Genomic DNA, 20,313 nt, shown 5'->3' on the forward strand with positions numbered 1-20,313 from the left:
CATCAATACATATTTTACTCAAATTCAGACCCTATGATGTTGAAACAGACAGTCTGGCATTGAATGTTTACCTCAAAACCCTGCTTTCTCTGCACCTAGGACAAACAAATCCTAATTCTCTAGTGTTTTGCATCTTGGAGCTATGAATTTTAAATAAATCAAAAACAGAAACCTTATTGGCTTTCCCAGTTTTATAATGTAAAGGACACACACACACACGTATATTTAAAATAGACCCTATAACCTCATGATATTCTTAAATCTTTACATGGTTTTCTTCTTAAATTTTGGAGGCAAAAGCAGGCAGACACTTTTAATAGCACAGTAATCATCATTTTTTAAATGAACTGTTACAAGGACATAATCTTAAACTATCCATAATTTGGAATAGGCACAACTGTGCATTTAAAAAAATGTAATATTACTCTTATTTTCTCAAGAAAGCAGATTTTCTGGAGGGAAAAGTATATATTGTATATATTAGAAAATACACATATGTTCATTCAGCCCTTCTGCATCTGCTGTGCTTCAGATGCTTTTGGGGATTCATAAACGTGTAAAAGAAAGTATCTGATCTTACAGGCCTTTTATCCTGGTAGGTGATAATACAAATATGGGTCTAACTATAATGCAAGGTAGAATTATGAAATGACCTAAGAAGCGATTCAGACTGCTAGGAAACGCTTCCCGGAGAAGACGCCATTGAGCTCATATTCAAGTCCACATAGAATTTCAACACTTAGAGACAGGATAGAAAAGGTGTTGCAGAGCCATATAATAAACATGATTTAAAAACAAAAACAGAAAATAAAGGCTCATGCATCCAAATGGAAATAAGAAAATTGCCTGATGATACCAGCCCTTGCAGCTTGCCAGCCAGGGCTGCCCTGGGGGAAAAGCCCCTCCACAGCACAGCCGCTCCAGCAATTGGCTCGAATATTTCACATGAGAGTCCACAGGAAGAGTGAGCTTTCATGTATATTTTTTACATCCAAATTAAGTTAACTCATGGAATTTTCCACCCTTAGGAATTAAAGTAGCAACTCATGAAGTAATTCAGTTATGTCATTCATACCAAAACAGAAAATACTGGAGCAACTTGGCACCGTTTGAAAGCCAAGATTAGGCCTTGGCCATTTTATATTTTTTCACATTCCATGGTCGTTGTGTTATTTTAACTTTTATTGTGGCTGTAAATTTTTCAAATCAAAAGTATCTTAATTGCTTAGAAAACAGAAGTTGAAAATGGGTTCATAGTAAGAAGAGGGTTTAGGCAAAGCAGCTTTAGGAGGGAGAACTGAAAAAAAGCTGTAGCATTACATGTTCTGTAATGTGAGGGTTCTACCTAATTGGTTGACATTCACAGTTATGCATAATTATAGCTTCCTCTATATCCATAAATCATCTTAGAACTATAAAGTTGAGTTTAACCAAAAGATCTGTCCAATATTAGTTAAATGACATCTTTGGGGGAACATTGTCCTGATACAATAGCCACATTCATTTTAAAGCAGTTAATTGGACACATTGTCAAAAACCACGGTATTGAGTTTCCACATTTTAATTTCACATTTGCCTTCTCTGTGGCTTCTGCACACGGACGGGTCTCTTTTGGAGCTGGAAGTGTGTGAAAGTTATTGGAGAATGGTAGTCTCTGGGTAATGTTTCTGTAAGCTGCCCAAAATTTTCCCCCTGTAGTCTAGATGGGAAACAGCTGGTTTTTGTTTAAAAAGCTGTTTTGCAAAATGTCTAAATCTTGAGATATAGAACTGAGGTCACCATTAAAGCAGGTGCTTAAGAGCAAGTGAGAAAGACTCCAGGGGCCGGCTGGCTCTGGAATCTTCTGCAGGGCACTTCCTATTAGAAGAAAAAGTGTTGAAGTTTGCTCCTTTATTTAGGACACAGCTATAAGTATTATAAGTAAGTGCACAAGCAATACTACTAGAAATTGAGTAGTTTTGAAAGCCAGCCCTCAAATGAATAATTAGCTCAGTATGAAAGGAACTAAAATGGTCATTTTTCTCACAGGGCTTCAAGATACAAGAGCCCAAGGCTCTAGTCTCCTTGGGAGATGATAAGTGTTTGAATTTTCTCTTTAAACACACCAACAGTAAAAGAACTACTATTTCAAATAAGCAGTACCATAACTGACTATATCTTCCAAGGTTTTGGATGCAATTGAAGGGAAAGGGGGAAAAGAGACCCAACTTGGCAAGACCCATATTGAAGCAGTTTGGAAAAAAAGCAAAGCAAAAAGCATGTGGAACCACTAAAGGCCAGTGCACGTCAGGTATCCACCAGTCTGAAGATGAAAGGAAATAAGCCTCCTCCCCTGGGAGCTGGAGGTTATTAGCAGCTGTTTATCCAGTCAGGAATAGAGATTAACATTGTATTTTTTTTTTAAGAACTAGAAGAAAATTTGTTTGGGAAGTTGGCTTTTCATATCAAGTCACCGTGCCTTGCCAAAAAAAACTTCCTTTCTCAGAACTCATGTACAGGCATTGAGCAATGTTATGATTCTCTGAAAAACTCTGGATTACCAAAAAGTCTTTCTCCATCAAATAGAACAGAAAAGGGCAGAGAAATGGGTGGACGTTTGCCATTGACACATTGCAGTTGTATTCTTTACCATGTGAAATTAGCCGTTTGGTCTATTACCTGTTCTCCTACCTGACTCTAAATGGGACACTCTGCCTTCTACCTCTCACACACCCTCACAACTTAATCATTGCCACTCTAACGTGCACACGATGGGTTCTGCATATACCTACTGCTTGTAAAAAGACCTTTCATGAGATATTGAGGAAGCTACTTAGTACTCTGGGTGCTTTATTCTCAAAAAAAAAAAAAAAAAAGAGTTAGATATTGGTATTTTCCCCCTGATTTAATGCTACTCTTAATGTCATTTTCTTTTATTAAATCCTTTCTTCTGCTTTTGATCTTATTTATAGCAGAGCCACTAGTCATATGGAAACTATTATTGTATAGCTGGGAGATGAAAGACTTCATGGCAATTAAATAAGAGTGAATCATTTGGGCCAATAATACACACATACAGTGAGGTATCATTTGTGTCCAAAATGCCCTGTGTTGTTCACTTTGTAGCAAAGCCATTGAGCTTCACAAAGGGCTTTACAAAAATCTGCTTTTTGTCAGAAATATGTAGTCTGACAATATGAAAACACATGTTAACACACAGTCCTTTGCTGCTTGCTTCTTCACACATACCCAGTATCTAAATCATGCCACTTATTGATGTAAAATGAAATTTTCACTTAAGGTTGGGATGTTATTTAATTGTGTTAAGCATCAGCTCTTAAAAAATATATTTGGATAAGCTGTATCAAAATTCTACCCATCTACTCAAAACCTGCCTAAAATACCATGTTCTTCTTCAAGTAGTCCCTGGTTTCCCAAATGGGTATGACTTCATCATTTTTTAAAACCCTACATGACCTTGTACTCTTTTATGACATTCATCGTATTTTGCCTTGTATAGTAATTATATTATCCCACCATTAAAATTTCAGTGTCTGGGCCAGGCGCAGTGGTTCACGCCTATAATCCCAGCACTTTGGGAGGCCGAGGTGGGAGGATCACAAGTTCAGGAGTTCGAGACCAACCTGGCCAACATGGTGAAACCCCGCCTCTACTAAAAATACAAAAATTAGCTGGGCGTGATGATACATGCCTGTAATCCCAGCTACTGGGGAGGCTGAGGCAGGAGAATCTCTTGAACCCAGGAGGCGGAGGTTGCAGTGAGCCAAGATCATGCCACTGCACTCCTTTCTGGGTGACAAAGCAAGACTCCATCTTAAAAAAGAAAAAAAAAAAAATCAGTGCCTGCAAAGTCATAGACGTGTCTGTCTTTTATTATTTTTCCCTGCAAATGCCCATGTAGTGTCTTCCATATAGTACACTTTCATAAGGTGCTTGTCAAATTAAGTGAAATGTTTATTATTTGATAGAAACATGCTAAATGTATATTTGACAATATCAAAGGCCTTAGATTTCAGACATAGTCTCACAGATCCATAAAATGTGTGTCATAATTTACTAAGCATCTAATTGCACATTGTACTATTGCACTCCTGTGCAGTGACCTGTGCAGTTCCTGTCCTTGAGATGGGATGCTCACAAATGGAGACAAGTATAGGCTTCACAAATGGCAGCAAAACAAACTTATTGAAGTTTATGCCCTGCACCATTCAACAATGACCTTGAATGTGTTTTAAGGGTGGTGTCTGTAATGCATAGTGAGCTTAGTGAGGTGACAAGAAAGTAGAGATTTCTGGAGAACCACTCAGCCCAGAAGGGTCAGAGAGTAAGGGGATCTGTGGAGCTTTAATAAAAGAGAAGCAGTTGGTGAGTTGGGAAAAAAACCAGCCCAGCAGACAGAGCAGGGAGGGCTTTGCTCAAGCCTTAGTGATGTGGGCATCAACCCAGCAGATGAGAGGCCATGCGTAGGTAATTGAACATTGATAGTGAGGAATATAAAAATAGGAGGGAACTGCATTGGTCCTAGGAGTCTAGGTGAAGGATGCATTGGCACAAGGTGGACCTCTTAGACTGAATCCATGCAGCAGGCAAGAGCCAGGCTGAAGCCTTAATATTGCAAGGGATCAACTGATGGAGAGAGAATATTGCATTTAAAAGATGAGTATTTAGAAAGTGATGGGGAAGAAATGATTCATTAGTTTAGGTGAACTTCTTTACACTTCTGCTCTCTTTCCAAATATATTACAATAAGCATGTGTTACTTAAATAACAAGAAAAGCATTTAAAAAATAAAGGCCAGTTGGTAATGGTAAATCCCTAGGGATCCTTAGGTATGGGTCACCTGGACTGGCTAAAAAGTGTGTGGAGGTGAGCAGCATGACTGTGCACTCTCACAGGTATGCTTGCACTTCAGGCATTCAGAATTCCAAGTGTAAATCAAGTGTCCAGTTGTCTTTTCCTTTAAACAGAAGCTGTTTACACATAATTGCTAGACTTCCCCATACTCTCTGTGCTAGATATGTTTGGTTCACTAGGATGGATTAACTTTAGTTCCATACCACCTACTTACTAGCCTGCTACGTGGAGCAAGGAAGACATAGAGGAATGGGCTCTGTTAATCTCCTGCCACTGTCCCCCTAGGTGAGCTCCATCCAGTTATGGTTTCCACTATAGGAAAATGATGTTGAGAATTGAGGGCGTGGGGTGGAGATACAGAAAAGATAAATGAAACAGTTTTAATAGATGGAACGTATGAGTTACTACAAGAAAGATGAACTGAGGTCGGCTCACATCCATTTGCATTTCTTGAACTATATCACAGAATCATTCATTTAACCATTTTGGTGAACATCCAGGGGAGTTTCAGCCCAGCCGATCGCATGATAGGCAAGAACTGCCAAGGTCAGGATCATTTAGCTCATGTTTAAATCCTCTTGAAAATTATTTTACTATCTGGAGAATAAATACTAAATAAATCTCCAAGAATTACACAATAAGGAATTACCTTACATTTCATACAGAACATAAGTGAAGCTATGATGTTTCTGGAAAACAATGTAGGTGTTCTCAAGACAGTTATGAAATCTTCTCCCAACAAACATGTTAAGAATCAAATAAAAATCCAAACAAAAGAATTGAATCCAGATCTGCTGTAAATGAAAAGTCTCTTAAAGGTTTAATCACGTGTACTAAAGAAAAACAATCTGATAATTTTTTAAACTGAGAAATATGGAAATTATGTTTGTGGTTGGAGTGTCCCAGATGTGAGCTCTTTCTCCCACAACAGGTGGTTATTAGAGGTAGGTCTTGTTTCCTGCAGAGCCTCTGTGCCTCTAGTGTTGTTCCTCACAGTATCTGTCTACTGCCGCCATTCCATGAACTTCCAAGTTCCCATCTGTGAGCCATTAAAGAAGTTTGCATGGCCGCCTCCCACCTCTTTAAAAGATGCACTTTTGTACTAAATGGTGTTTTGCACTTTTGAGAAAATAAGTTTGCTTTCCTCTAATATGACAGAGGTCTGGCAAGATAATTGTAACTGAAATCTAGTACTCTACAACTGTCATGTATAATTGATATTTCATGGGGAGATTACAGTTCAGACACCAAAACTGTTTTCTGTATCAATGGGTTTCTAATTACAGTGAAAACACATCAGCTTTTCTTTTGTGTTAATGGAAAAACAAGAGCGAAAAGTAACAGTAAGTCACAGTTACCAGGACTTCTGTCTTTGTCCCATTTTGTTGTTCTTCTTTCTAAAAACAAACAAACAAAAAAACCTATGTCCAAAATTGGAAACCAGATGTCATTAACAGCAAACTTTAATTTTGATGTACCAAAATGTTTATAATAGTATATCCAGCTTTGTGTCGTTATCACTTGGTCTAGAAACTGTGACAAGTTTCCTAAAGTTCCCATTCTATGCTCTTTTAGAAGGATTATGGTAGAACAGAAGTGACTGGGGTCTGAAAGCCTGTTTTGAAGCAGTTATCTCTGGAGATAACATTAACTAGGATTGAATAACTGCCAAATGAAATTTAATACATTTTCCCATCCATGAAATAGGCCTCTTAAATACAACAGAATAATTACTTTCACAATACTCCCTGGAAACAAAGAGAGCAAAAATATTGAATGTCTTTTTTGTTTGTGGTGTTTGTTGTTAGCTAGAGGATAAGGACAAGGATATTTACCACAATGCTGAATGCATCTCCATATAAAAACAGCCTTGCCAACAACCACCTAATTTGAATCTGCATGTCTTTTAAATCTGTTTATGTTGGAGGGATCGTGGCAAATATTAAATTTTATAATTTAGTTAGACATCTTGGCCTTGGCCTGAGTTAATGAGCTATGATTTCCCCCCTACAATAAAGAAAATGGAAATGATTTTCCTATATCTGTATATGTATGTATATATATGTATGTCATATGCTTGTACTTAGGTGTGTATGTGCATGTATGGACATAACACACACACACACACACACGTGCGCTGTTTTAAAACAAAAGCTCTGGGAAATAAACCCCTCTTGCCCCCTAACTCTGCTCCCCTCTCCTATATAATTGTTCAGTGTTGTAAGTTTTCTGAGTTCAAAATCTGTTTTAGATCTCTAACTAAACATCTAAAGTTAGATCTTAAGTCACTTCACCATTCTTGACCTTAGCTTTCTTTGTAAAATGAAGAGTCTGACCTAACTGATATATAACGAAGGTCCTCTAAGCCCTTGATGTCTAAGTTCTATGATTTAAAAGTGCTTCTATCAGTTTATCAAGCCCTTTCTTGGAAACTAAGGTTATTTAAAATTATATGGTGCTTACATGATTCAAAATAATTATTGCATATCTAATGACATTTAATTATATCCAATGACAAATTCACACAGGAGAATTTAAATAGATGTGTTGGAATTTGAGTATAATTTGACCTAATATACAGTGTAACTCAGATATTTACAGCTACACGTACCAGCCAAAATGTGGACGGGACAGGCCAAGCTGGCTGTGTTTGGACTACATGATCTTGTCTCCCCTTCCTCCTTTGTAGCTCTCTGGACCAGGAAAATGTCTGTCATTAAGGTGGCCCATTCATAGGATGACCTATGTCTGCTTCAAAGTGAGCTGGGCCATCCAATGATCTTGGCATTCTAAGCTTAGAAATACGAAGACAAAGAGGAAATCAGCAGCAGGTACAGAACCAGAAGGAATGCACCACGAGGTATCATGAAGAATGAGTCCAATATGTCCTCATGAGAGAGCAGAAGCCGAAGAGAAGCAGTGGTGCCCCCAGAGAGAGGAGAGAGGCTGAATAGCCCAGCAGAGGCAAGGAGTGTCATTCGGTTCCCAAGAGCTCTCTGAGTCTAAAACCTAAGCTACAGAAAACTCTTTGTGATAAATCTCCTTTTATTTGAACAATCTCAAATAGGTTTCTCTTCCTTACTATTAAAACTGCCCCCACTAAATTGATCAGTGTACAAAAATCCGCCCAAGAATCATTATGAGTTCCACAAAAACCAGGACCACATCTGAGTTATTTCTCATTCTGTCCCCAGTGTCTCACAAAGTGACAGGCATGGGCTAGATTAGAAAATGTTTGTTGAATGCATGCTCTGATCAATCAATGAATAATCATTGAATAATTTTAAAATTTCACTTCTTTTAGCATAGCTGTCACTAAAACTGCATTATACATGACTATGGAAAGATTCACATTTACAATGAGTGTTAATTAACTTTTCATAAGCTGGCTTTTAACTTTAGACTACTGTTATCTCTATGAAAAGGTTATCAAAATAGGGCTTTAACGAAGTACAGATTTTCTAAAAATAGGGACCAAATGTCATTCTTAGAATTGATTTGCAGGAATCTCCTTTTTCCTAGTCACATTGTGACGTATTGAAGTTCAGAATTCCAAGATCATTGGATGGCCCAGCTCAATTTGAAGCAGACATGGGTCATCCTATGAATGGGCCACCTTAATGCCAGTGGACAATCCCTGACCCTTGTATATACAGAGAACAGTGTGGGTTTCTCCATCTATTTCTGTGTTATTCTAGTGATGGATTTGTGCTGACCATCCACCGTGTTTCTTCCCTTGTCTCTCATGTGACCAGAAATAATGTTTCTGAAAGAGAAGTAAACAGGGTTAGAACATGGCATCTGTGGCCAAGGAAACAAGCAAAGCCAAGCCAATTCTTCAAATTGGAATACCATTCCACAGCCACGGGCAATGGAATTGATCCTATCCTGGAGATCAAGCTCATTATTACATGGCTCTGGACCTATCCGAGGTCATTCACATGACCTGGAATAGACACAGTTACAAGGGAAGTCTTAAAACATCACGACAAATTAGCCGGGTGTGGTGGTGGGCACCTGTAATTCCAGTTATTTGGGAGGCTAAGGCAGGAGAATCGCTTGAACCTGGGAGGCAGAGGCTCCAGCCTGGACGACAGAGCGCGAGACTGTCTCCAAAAAAAAAAAAAAAAAAAAAAATTTAAATTTTAAAAAACAAAAGCATCAGAACAACTTTGTCTCTATCATTCTTTATGGAAAATGATTGATATTGAGATGATCTAACATGATCTATAGAAAATAGATGGAGTTAGGTAACATATGGGCCTAAAATCCAAACAAAAATGTAGTTGGAACAACTATATCCTCAAATATATTTATAATATTTAAGAGTTTACAGTCATTGTATAGAAGAAAGATTTAAAATTAAATAGATTTTAACAAAACAGAGACAAAGATCACCGTAAGTGAAGATAGCCTGAGTTTTGAGTGTTCTTGAACTACACAGGCTATTCTTTCTATATAACATGCAAGTATTTTCGGTCAAAACACACGATTCTGTCTGCAGTTATTATGTACCTGTTATATACCAGTTGTCATGTATGATTCCGTGGGTTCTCTTTTCCTCTTTTAAGAACTTACCTCAATGTGATCTAGAGGAAAAACATTTCAAGATCAATAACTGAATATATTTTAAGTAAAAAGCAAAACATTAACCTTAAGATATGTCACAGATGCTTGCAAATAAGTCTTGAGAGTGTTAATGATTCTGAAATAGGAGTATACTTCTCCTCTATGCTCAAATCTGTGGTTACTTTCAGTGATTTTGACTTAGAGTCATCCTTTGTGGAAATTCAAGAAATTACATCCATTGGGAACATAAATAAATATGAATCAGCACAAAGAATTATTTAGATATTGATTGACAGACATAAAGAGCCACCATTTTATCAAGGCCTGTAAAAATTCATGCTTACAAGTTGACATCTTAGATTGAAAGGATAATCATTGATTGAATCCATTTTCTAATGCAGGAGTATAAAAACAGCAAATCAAAACCTCAATGGAAAATAGCTATCACTCTTCTGAATAAAAATTAAAATATATAGGAGAGTCAGTTACAAATGGTTGCAGGAGCAGGTGGGCGTGGTCTGCCTGTAGACTGAAGCAGACTTCAGTCACAGAGAAAAGGAGTGGTGTGGCAGGCAACAGGGTTGAATATGTTTTTTTTGAAAAAAGGTCTGTACTTAATGCCATAGAGCTCTAGGATCAGTGAGTGAAATCTACAAAGAGGCCAATTTGTGGTAAAAATGGAATGGGCTGCTTTGGGAGATACCAGTCTCAGTACATTTGAAGCACCCCATAGAGGCCACATAACCACCATTCAGAAAGTTCTGTATTGCGACACAGGCACCGGGCAGCAGTGCTGGACTTCCCACCTCTCTCTGCTGAAACACTTATTGATACTTCCTGATGCTCATAAGCCTCAAGTCTTTTCCTATTCTTGCTGTATTTTGAATCCAAACAATATGATTTATGATTTATGTGATCCTTTCCACCCAAAATTTAAAAAAATATTTTGGAGTGCATATATACACACACACACACCACACGCACGTACACATGAATATAAAAATGGCATATTTCAGGATCACTTACTTAAATATATTTTCAGTAAAAAGCAAAATATTGTAGGCGATACTTACAATACATACCTGCCTTTAAATAGCATGTGTTTATTAGGTCCTATGAATTTGATTGTTGTTGGTTCAGATTCTTATTATTGATGCATTCTTTGGAAATACCCTTTTAAAATATTTTGGTAACAAAAGAGTGAAGATTCTCCTTTCTGGTTTCATATTTTTGACTGGAAAAAAATAAACCTGATTCATAGCAGTCTAAATGTATGGTTAATTTTTTGTGTTTTAGACTCACCGTCCTGTGTAAATGCTTACTTAACCATAGGCTAAGAAAATACTTGGAAATAGAAAAGAAAATGTGAACTACTCATTGTCCTCTTAGTTTATAAATGCTTAATGTTTTTGCTTGAAGGCATATGCTATAAAGTAGGCAGTTGCTGTCTCAGTGCCGCAAGTACAGTGTCTCTGGACCCTAGAGTAGATAGCAGTAGTTAATAAAAAGCTCAGCAGTATTTTTTTAATCAAGTAATCATGCTGTACTCTATAATTTTATTTTTGGAAGCATCGAGAGTATTTACAATATGGTGTCTTTCTAGGATCAGAATAGTGAGGGGAAAAATGGAAAAATGTCCAAACATCCTTGCATGGCAATGATGGCATTACTGGTGTGTTTAATAAAACCTTTATTGGTACATTTTCCGGTGTGGTGGCATTGGCAGAAACCATCCCCCTTTGGATTTGAAACTCAGCAGCTGATGAAATACAGTAAACATTAATTTGGAATGGGCTGCCAGTTTTGGAAAGCCAGGTGACATTTTATTATATTTGTACCAAGCAGAGGCTGTGTCCCATACTGCTGTAGCTTCCGCTGTCAGAGGCTTAGCTGGCATTATGGAAAAAAAAAATGGCAGGCCTGAGAATCTTATCCCCTGAAATGAAAGTCGAATGCCAAATTGAAATTCCTGTAGGATTTCCGATAGCAATGGGGGAATTGAGAAGCCCACAATTAAGCATATGGGCATTAAGATAATTGTCAGATCTGTTGGCGGACATGATAGAAGACAGATGGGTACGAATCAGTGCGCTCCACTGCAGCACCCTGGGAGACAATTTGACGTTTTACCTGCCTGAGCTACTCTGCCATATTTGTCACTGAATGTACAGCACGGCGTCTTACTGAGTGTTAAGTGTTTTCGCCGGGAACTATAGGTGCATGTGCGGTCCTTCAGCGCCCTCTAGTGAAATGCGTTTGGGAGTATGGTTTTTGAAAAGCCAGCCTGCTTTCATCAGGTCCTCGTGGCCTCTGGAAATAGCAGTCACACCTCTGGCTCCTGCTCACCTCTCTGGTTCCTCTCGCCCCTTTCAGGTGGGGACCCATCGTGAAGATGGTGTGGCCCTGAGAGGCAGCCATTCTCTTCTGCCAAACCAGGTTCCAGTCCCACAGCTTCCTGTCCAGTCTGCGACTTCCCCTGACCTGAACCCACCCCAGGACCCTTACAGAGGTAGGTTGGCCTCACCAGGGCACTTCTGACCTCACTTTCACAATAGGCCCTGTATTGATACCCAGCCTCTTGGTGTTCATCCCTCAAGAAGCACTGGCAGAAACCCAAGAATCCAATTGGGCACAAAAATGGTAAGGAAATGGGAAAGTATTTAGAACTTCGCCCGCTAATCATGTTTCTCCAGGGACTGTTTTCCTCAAACATCCTCTGAAATCCTGGTCCTCTATCAGCCAGGAATGAGGCCACAGACTGATGAGAGGAAATTTTATTTTAGCTATTTCCACATTTTTCTCATTCAGGTCCTCTAATGTGGTTAGTTGTGGCCTGAAAATGATATTTCCAAATGAATAGGAAGGAAGGAAATTGTTGTTGTTGTTTCAGATGGAAGGAAATATAGGTGCATTTTACAAATGGAGCTTGGTTGCAGTTGCATGATTTTCGTTCTTGAGTCATCTAGCCCTCTAATGATTGCCTCATAGCAGTGACTGTGAGCAGCTTTTCATGACCCCAGGAAGTTGGGCTGCTATTGGCCAGCTGACTAGGAGTCACTTAGATAACATCTTCTAGTCCCTTCATGTTTAATACAAAAATGGTAACATTGCCACAGGAATACATGTGGGCATTTTTTCAACTGTTCAACATTGTACAGATCTGAGTGTCAATTTTATGTATGGGTATGTCTGCCCATTTTATATGAATAGTATGATTTTATGGACTTTTTTGAGACAGAGCTTCACTCTGTTGCCCAGGCTGGAGTGCAGTGGTGCGATCTCAGCTCACTGCAACCTCCACCTCCCAGGTTCAGGCAGTTCTGCCTCAGCCTCCCAGGTAGCTTGGATTACAGACATGCATCACCATGCCCGGCTATTTTTCATATTTTTAATAGAGACAGTGTTTCACCATGTTGGCCAGGCTGGTCTTGAACTCCTGACCTCAAGTGATATATGTGCCTCAGCCTCCCGAAGTGCTGGGATTACAGGCGTGAGCCACTGCACCTGGCCAGGACCTTTCTTATCAAGAGCCTTTGGGTTTTGTCCTCTTTGTCCGAAATCTGTACTTCTCAGACTGCACATAAGCACGACCTGAGGATCTTGTTAAAATGCAGATTCTGCTTCAGTAGGTCTGGGATTGTCCATTTCTAATGGGCTCACAGGTGATGAGGCCACATGGACCAAAGTTTGAGTGGCAAGATTCTAGAATACACAGATTACAAATAAGGGGGAATACTTGACAGATACAGTTCTACCTTTAAAAAATTTATTACATTAGGATCGTGTTTTAAAATGCAGTGTGACTTGGAAAGTTGAGCAATGATAAAGCTAGAAATTTCTAAAATGAGTAGCAAACTGCCTTCCATATGTACCATTTTAAAATGCTGATTACTCCTTGAGAATAAGAGAAGCCTAATTTCAGAATATCATTAGGGTACCTATTGAAGTCTTGACTGCACATATTTAGCATACTCCCTGGGAATTATATTTTAAGGACATTTTCCTATTAAATCATTGCATATGGAAGAAACTCAATATAATAGCTGATATTTACTTGGGTTCTTAATCAGAACATTGGCTGTGTGATTTTCATGATTATGATTTTCATTGCAATTAAGTTGATGTTTTGTAGACAGTGAAATTACCATCTACTCCAAAAGATTGCAAAATAGAATTTAACCTTAGAGCCAATGCAGGGAAAACTTGTTTCTGCAGGTGCATTTTTTGAAACTTCAACAGATAGCAGGAAAAAAAAAAAAAGTGACAGAAGGATCACAGTTCAGCAGTATGAATTGTCTGCTGGCAGCCTTGCAATCTGGTGGGCAGGCAGTGAGATGTTGGTGTACATGTCACCTGATTCCTCTTTTTCTGTAGGCATGCCACCAGGACTACAGGGGCAGAGTGTCTCCTCTGGCAGCTCTGAGATCAAATCCGACGACGAGGGCGATGAGAACCTGCAAGACACGAAATCTTCGGAGGACAAGAAATTAGATGACGACAAGAAGGATATCAAATCAATTACTAGGTCAAGATCTAGGTAACAGTATATAATACTGTCGCTTCATTTAATTCCTTTATTGGACTTTGATGAAGTGAACAGAACGGGAAGAAACTACTCAGTTTTTTCCTGGCAGGTAGATTTACAGCTGAAAAGAAAATTAAAGGCCTACTCTAGAAGTACGAAAAGTATCGTTTAAGATACCTGTACTCTAGTGGAGCCTAAAATGTTTTGGCATTTATGAATCTGGACCCAATGCTAATGACACACAGTGAAAACAATTTGTATCTGATTCAAGTACAGTTTATTTTTAAAACTATACTTATTCTACAAATTTGGTCAGAAATGTTGTGTCTATAATATTTCTAAAAAGAGATTGTAGCCGTGTTAAAAACTCAATTGATGTATGTGCCAACTATAACTCTTTTCTTACCTCTAAAGTGAGAAAATACTGATTTCCTAGATTTATCCTAAACATGCAGATGTGTATGAGTAATACCTAAATTGCTAATGATTTTTCCTCCTGGACACTCTTTTCTGCAGAAAACACAACTGCAGGAAAATAGCTTCTGTCTGGTTTTCTTAAATATCTGCTATCTTTAAATTCGAATCTATATCTCCTTGAACTTGAATCTGGTAATCAGATGGTGTTTGAATACTAGCACCATGTAGTTTACCTCAATTCCCTTGGGTTGTTTTTATTCACAAATTCAACCAAGTGTCCTAAGACTACAACTTTCCATCTAAAGGCTGTGGTTCTCAAGGTTCTATTTGGAATCTTTTGTGAATTAAGAACATGCTGCCTCTTCACGTTACCTTCGTAATTACTTAGATGAATTCCATGTTCTGCCAGAAGTTTAAAAATGCCAAATGCTTCTAGATAACCCCTTTCCTTCCTCATCGTTTTCTGATTCTTGGCCACTTTGGCAAGAAATCCCAAGGAGGGAATTTCATACCTTTAATAACTTCTGTGTTAGACCAGTCAGTTCTTGGTAATTTAACTTACTGTGGCCAAACTTATGCATGTTAATGGATCCTTTGATGTTTCAGAACAACATTTTCACTCGCTGTTGAGAACCTTCTTATTTAAAAAGGTCACTCTTATGACACTTACTTCTGTATGCCTCCAAAACTGTATTACAAGGCAGTGCCTTTCAAATCTAGGCAGTTTTATTTGCATAACCAGTTTGTTTATAAGTGAATAACCAATTCTAATTGGTTATTGGCCTGAAAACCTTTGGAAGAAAAGTTCCCATTTTCCAGTCTCCTTTGTGTAAGGTGTGGCACATGTTGGATGTATAAAAATATCACCCAAATGCTTAGCTTCCGGACAGGCCTGGCAGAGACTGTTTTCTTTTGCTTTTTACAGCCTATTTGCATAGTAGAATATAGGAGTGAATTAATTGTTACTTGATTTCCTTGGCACTGGCAGCAGTCGGGGATGAGGGCAGAGAAGGGATCGGTAGAAGGCAGAGAAAGAGGGCCTTTTCCAGTGGATTCAGTTGAGTTGCCTGTTTACCATACACACCCATGGCAGACAGTGCCTTCTGGAAAGGCACTTATGCTATGGAGAGAGAGGAGCCTGGTCTTACAGCGTCCTTCTGTGGTGTCATCCTCCTTGCCCCTAACTTTTCTCCTTCACCCAAGTGTTCTTGACTCGTGCATCATCTTTATGTGTAACGTGTACTTGCAACCCAGGAATACCACTCTCACTTTTGGTTGATTGGAGCTTCTCAAGTGTAGTTGGTCCTTATTGCCACTTGGAAGTTACCCAGAGATTCTCCAAAATGGAAGACCAGAGTCATAAATTTTAAACCAGCATTCATTAAGTATACATTGAATTGACTAGATAATTTCCCACATCTTCCAACTCCAAAATGTTGTGATTAATCATCTTTATTCTGTGAACATTTCTGATGTGTGAAATTACCCCGTAGGTTGTTAGTCACTTCCATGGAGTTTCTTGTGATGGGAAGTCTACTGATGTTCAGTGAAGTTTGTTTCATTTTTTGTATCTCTCATAAGCCCCCCGAAAATCCTCACTTACGTTTATTCATAATAGTCATTCGGAGCTTTGTAGCACATGCCGTTCTGCCTTCTTGAGACAAGACATTGTGCACATCTCTCTTTTTTACATGATAGCTCTTGGAATATTTGAGCCGTGCTGCCATGAAGGTTTCCTCATATGATATGCTTTCCAGGTGGTTCATCATCCTCTTTGCCTTCCATTCAGAAGTTTCTAATTTGTCACTGTGACACCCAGAAATGGACAGAACCAATCTTATCTTTTCAGACTATTCTGGGCCCAGCCATGTCTTTGTTATGAATCATGGAATATTTTCGTTTTCACAATCAGAAATTAGTGTTTGTCTTTTTTTTTTTTTTTTTTTTTTTTGGTTTGGTAAAAGACAGAGTCTGGCTCTGTTGCCCAGGCTGGAGTGCAGTGGCCTTATCACAGCTCACTACAGCCTCCACCTACTAGATTCAAGTGAGCCTCCCACCTCAGCCTCCTGAGTAGCTGAGACTACAGGTGTGCATCGCTGTGCCCAGCTAATTTTTTTATTTTTTATAGAGAAGAGGTCTCACTATATTGTCCAGGCTGGGATTACAGGCATGAGCCACTGCACCCAGCTTTCTGGCTTCATTTTTGACTCACAGTGAGGTCAATATCATTCATAAGCTGTAGGTGTTTGGTTTTTTTAATCGTTTTGTATGGCTGATATCAATTCAGGTTTCCCAAACTTGTTCTGGGGATCATAAACATCTATAAGATTAAAGACCATGGAAGTCATGTTTTCCTAACCTTTTATTTCATACATAGAGAAAATGAGAATTACATAGTGGGTTGACCAGGCCTTCAAAGCAAGGTAATGGGGATACCTGGAAAAAAGCCTCACTGTCTTCACTCCCACTGCTCTGGTGTCTTACATATAGGCCTTTCTTCTTACTCCTGTTAAGCTGCCTTGTATTTTTTTGACCTATCAAAATCATTTTTCAATTACTTGTTTCCCCTAGGTTTCAGATGTCACGGTATGAAAGGTTTTCTCTATATTAAAAAAATGAAGTATAAACATAAAGTCTTTTTGAAGCATGGTTATGCAGCATATGCTAAGCGTAAGTTGGTGAACGCCTGCTTTGCAGAGTGTAACCCCATTGAATAAAAAAAGCTTTGTTTCTCCTTTCTGCCCCCCTGTATCAGTATGGGCACACTCCGCACTCTAACTTTAATCTACGTCACTCTCACCTGTTTGGTTTGGGTTTAATGTCTGTGAGAAAACCAAGTATCTTGTGTATTGTGAACTGTCACAGCCAAGTCGCAAGGTCCAGTGGATATAAAAATTCTGCCAAAGACATGGCATAAGATGGAAAAGTTCCCTGAAAACTCTGGAAGAAAACAATGTAGACACCTTCTTTTTCCCCACACCATTAGAAAATGTTGCATCCCTTTTGTCCCACAGCAATAATGACGATGAGGACCTGACACCGGAGCAGAAGGCGGAGCGTGAGAAGGAGCGGAGAATGGCCAACAACGCCCGAGAGCGCCTGCGGGTCCGTGACATCAACGAGGCTTTCAAAGAGCTCGGCCGCATGGTGCAGCTCCACCTCAAGAGTGACAAGCCCCAGACCAAGCTCCTGATCCTCCACCAGGCGGTGGCGGTCATCCTCAGTCTGGAGCAGCAAGTCCGAGGTCAGTGCAGGCCGGCCTCCTTGCAGAACTCATGAGGAGCTTGTGGCAGGCACAAGCTGAGATGGGCATGCCAGCCTTGAGCAGTGGCAGACAGTAGACCTTCAAGCGTCATTCCAAAGAATTGTTTCCATTGCAGACTGTGTCTAAATCCTTAAGTAAGGCAGCATCCCTTTCTCCTGTAATTAAGTTGTAGGATTCTTATAACTAAGATTATATTGCAACTTTCCCTATATCCTTTCAGTAATTGGAGCTTAGTTTATTTGCTTTACCAACCTTTGCTTGCTGTAAAGTGGCTGTACACACTCACATGCAGTTCAGCTTTTACTAGTGACTGACCAAATGGATCGCCACAGTACGTAGTAACTGTTCCTTTTGTTCTGTAATATAAACACTGAGAAAAAGGTCAGACACGCAAGAAGAGTGCATTGCTGCCCTCTGCCAGAAGCCTCAGCATTAAACAAAGGTCCTGTGCTTTAATCCTCCACAGAAAGGAATCTGAATCCGAAAGCTGCATGTCTGAAAAGAAGGGAGGAAGAGAAGGTGTCCTCAGAGCCTCCCCCACTCTCCTTGGCCGGCCCACACCCTGGAATGGGAGATGCATCGAATCACATGGGACAGATGTAAAAGGGCAAGTTTGTTTTCAACATTTCTGAAACCGATCATTCGTAACTGTCACCAGTGTATCAGCTATAAAAGTGAATTTTACCCAAATTGACAGATACTTTCTTTCATGGAAAAAGAATTAAAAAAAAAAAAAAAAAAAAAGCAGCAGCACACTTCCTCTGTTACAAATATATTAATGAATTTTTTTTCTCTTTTTTCCTTTCTCAGGTCCAAGTTGCCACATTGCTTCATTAAAACAAGAGACCACTTCCTTAACAGCTGTATTATCTTAAACCCACATAAACACTTCTCCTTAACCCCCTTTTTTGTAATATAAGACAAGTCTGAGTAGTTATGAATCGCAGACGCAAGAGGTTTCAGCATTCCCAATTATCAAAAAACAGAAAAACAAAAAAAAGAAAGAAAAAAGTGCAACTTGAGGGACGACTTTCTTTAACATATCATTCAGAATGTGCAAAGCAGTATGTACAGGCTGAGACACAGCCCAGAGACTGAACGGCAATCTTTCCACACTGTGGAACAATGCATTTGTGCCTAAACTTCTTTTGGAAAAAAAAAAAATATAATTAATTTGTAAGTCTGAAAAAAAATATTTAATTTAAAAAAAAAATTGTAAACTTGCAATAATGAAAAAGTGTACTTCTGAAGAAAACTACATGAACGTTTTTGTTGGTATTCAAGTCAGCTAGTGTTTATAATTACTGGATATTGAATTAGGGGAAGCTCGGCTGCCCTAGTAACAAAACCAGCAAACGTCCTGATGACAACGAAGTGATGACATTAGCCATTCCTTAGGGTAGGAGGAACAGATGGATCTTATAGACCTATGACAAATATATATATAAATATATATATAAATATATATTAAAAATTTAGTGACTATGGTAAGCTTTTGTTCATTTGTTTCAGACTTTTTTCTCCTGTAAAAAAATAGTACTGATTAACTTTTTTAAAAGAAAGATTTTACTGTAAATATGGATTTTTTTTTTTGTCTTATTTCTGTCCCTTTCCCTGGTTTGTTATCGTAACCTGTAGTGCCAACTCTGCTTCCAGAGGGGTAGTGCAGGATGAAATGCTGACCCTGATGTTGCTTCTCATTCATAAATAAGTAGAAAGTTGTTTCTCCAGTCTTTTGGGAACACAGGACTTAAAAGTCACATCATGTGTAGATATTACAAGCAGCATTACCAAGACATGGCAAAAAGAGTTTGTCTGAATTGTAATGTTGCATTTGTGACCCTATTCTGGGATTTTCAGAGGTACAAGGTTAGAATGCTACAATGTTACCACTGTGCCTTCCAATGTTTATATCATCGGAAACATAACATAATCAAAGTGGCTGTGATTTAACAAAATGATTAAAGTGTTACCTACCTGTGTAGCCGAAGTAGTGTGCAGTGAGGCGTTTCTGAATACATGGTCAGATTTTTGGAAAAAAACAAAAACAAAAAAAACAAGTAAAGTTCAAAAACCGTCAAATGAGAAAATTGCAAGTAGTGTGGCAGAGCTGATTGATTTTGTTGCTTTCTTGATTTTTTTTTTTCAAAATGGGTTTACTAAAATGTAGATGACTTAACTGCCTCCTCCTTCATCTGAAAAATGCCAATATTCAATCATCATGCAGCATTATAACAAGCCTTATAAGTCCTAAAGCATTAAGTTGCACTTTTTTGAGGAGGGGTAGTGCAGTATTTCTCTGGCCAGTATGAATGAAGTTTATACTTACCATATTTGATAGAAACATAGATCAAGCTATGGCACAGCGACTCATCAGATAGCTAGCTTTGACGTCTGGGCACAATTGAACCAACTTCCATCGTGAATCTTTATAATGATTGACTTTGGTGTATAGTGCAGTAAACAAATAGTGCTCCTAGTTAAGTATTTGTCAGCATCCTTTTGTCTCTAACTCGTTTCTATTTTTACAGCCACACAATTCTTGGCATGTATTAAGAAAAAAAAATCCCTGTTCAAGTAGTTTTTCCACCTATCAGCACTGAGTAAATGCCATAAATCCATTGAAATGGTCTAAATGTTCCATCTGTTCTCCTGTTTTGCCAGTTATATAGTAATGAAATAC

At 38.7% G+C, this 20,313-nt stretch overlaps 1 protein-coding gene across 42 annotated transcripts in view; it reads left to right on the plus strand.

Moving 5' to 3' along the window:
• Positions 1 to 18,695, plus strand: part of TCF4 (transcription factor 4) — a 363,540-nt gene extending 344,845 nt beyond the window's left edge. For 21 of the 42 annotated variants that reach the window (XM_015122035.3, XM_077975072.1, XM_015122036.3 and 18 more), the window contains 5 exons: positions 11,797 to 11,932; positions 13,798 to 13,960; positions 17,380 to 17,609; positions 18,097 to 18,237; positions 18,441 to 18,695. In XM_015122035.3, the coding sequence (XP_014977521.1) occupies positions 11,797 to 11,932; positions 13,798 to 13,960; positions 17,380 to 17,609; positions 18,097 to 18,233 (666 nt within the window). In that variant the 3' untranslated portion in view covers positions 18,234 to 18,237; positions 18,441 to 18,695. The remainder of the gene's footprint in view (positions 1 to 11,796; positions 11,933 to 13,797; positions 13,961 to 17,379; positions 17,610 to 18,096; positions 18,238 to 18,440) is intronic. The other 21 variants (XM_077975074.1, XM_077975076.1, XM_077975073.1 and 18 more) reach the window with 1 other exon arrangement.
• Positions 18,696 to 20,313: the final 1,618 nt, after the last annotated feature.

The sequence above is a fragment of the Macaca mulatta genome, chromosome 18 (genome assembly GCF_049350105.2).
Source record: "Macaca mulatta isolate MMU2019108-1 chromosome 18, T2T-MMU8v2.0, whole genome shotgun sequence".
Classification (NCBI taxonomy): Eukaryota; Metazoa; Chordata; class Mammalia; order Primates; family Cercopithecidae; genus Macaca; species Macaca mulatta.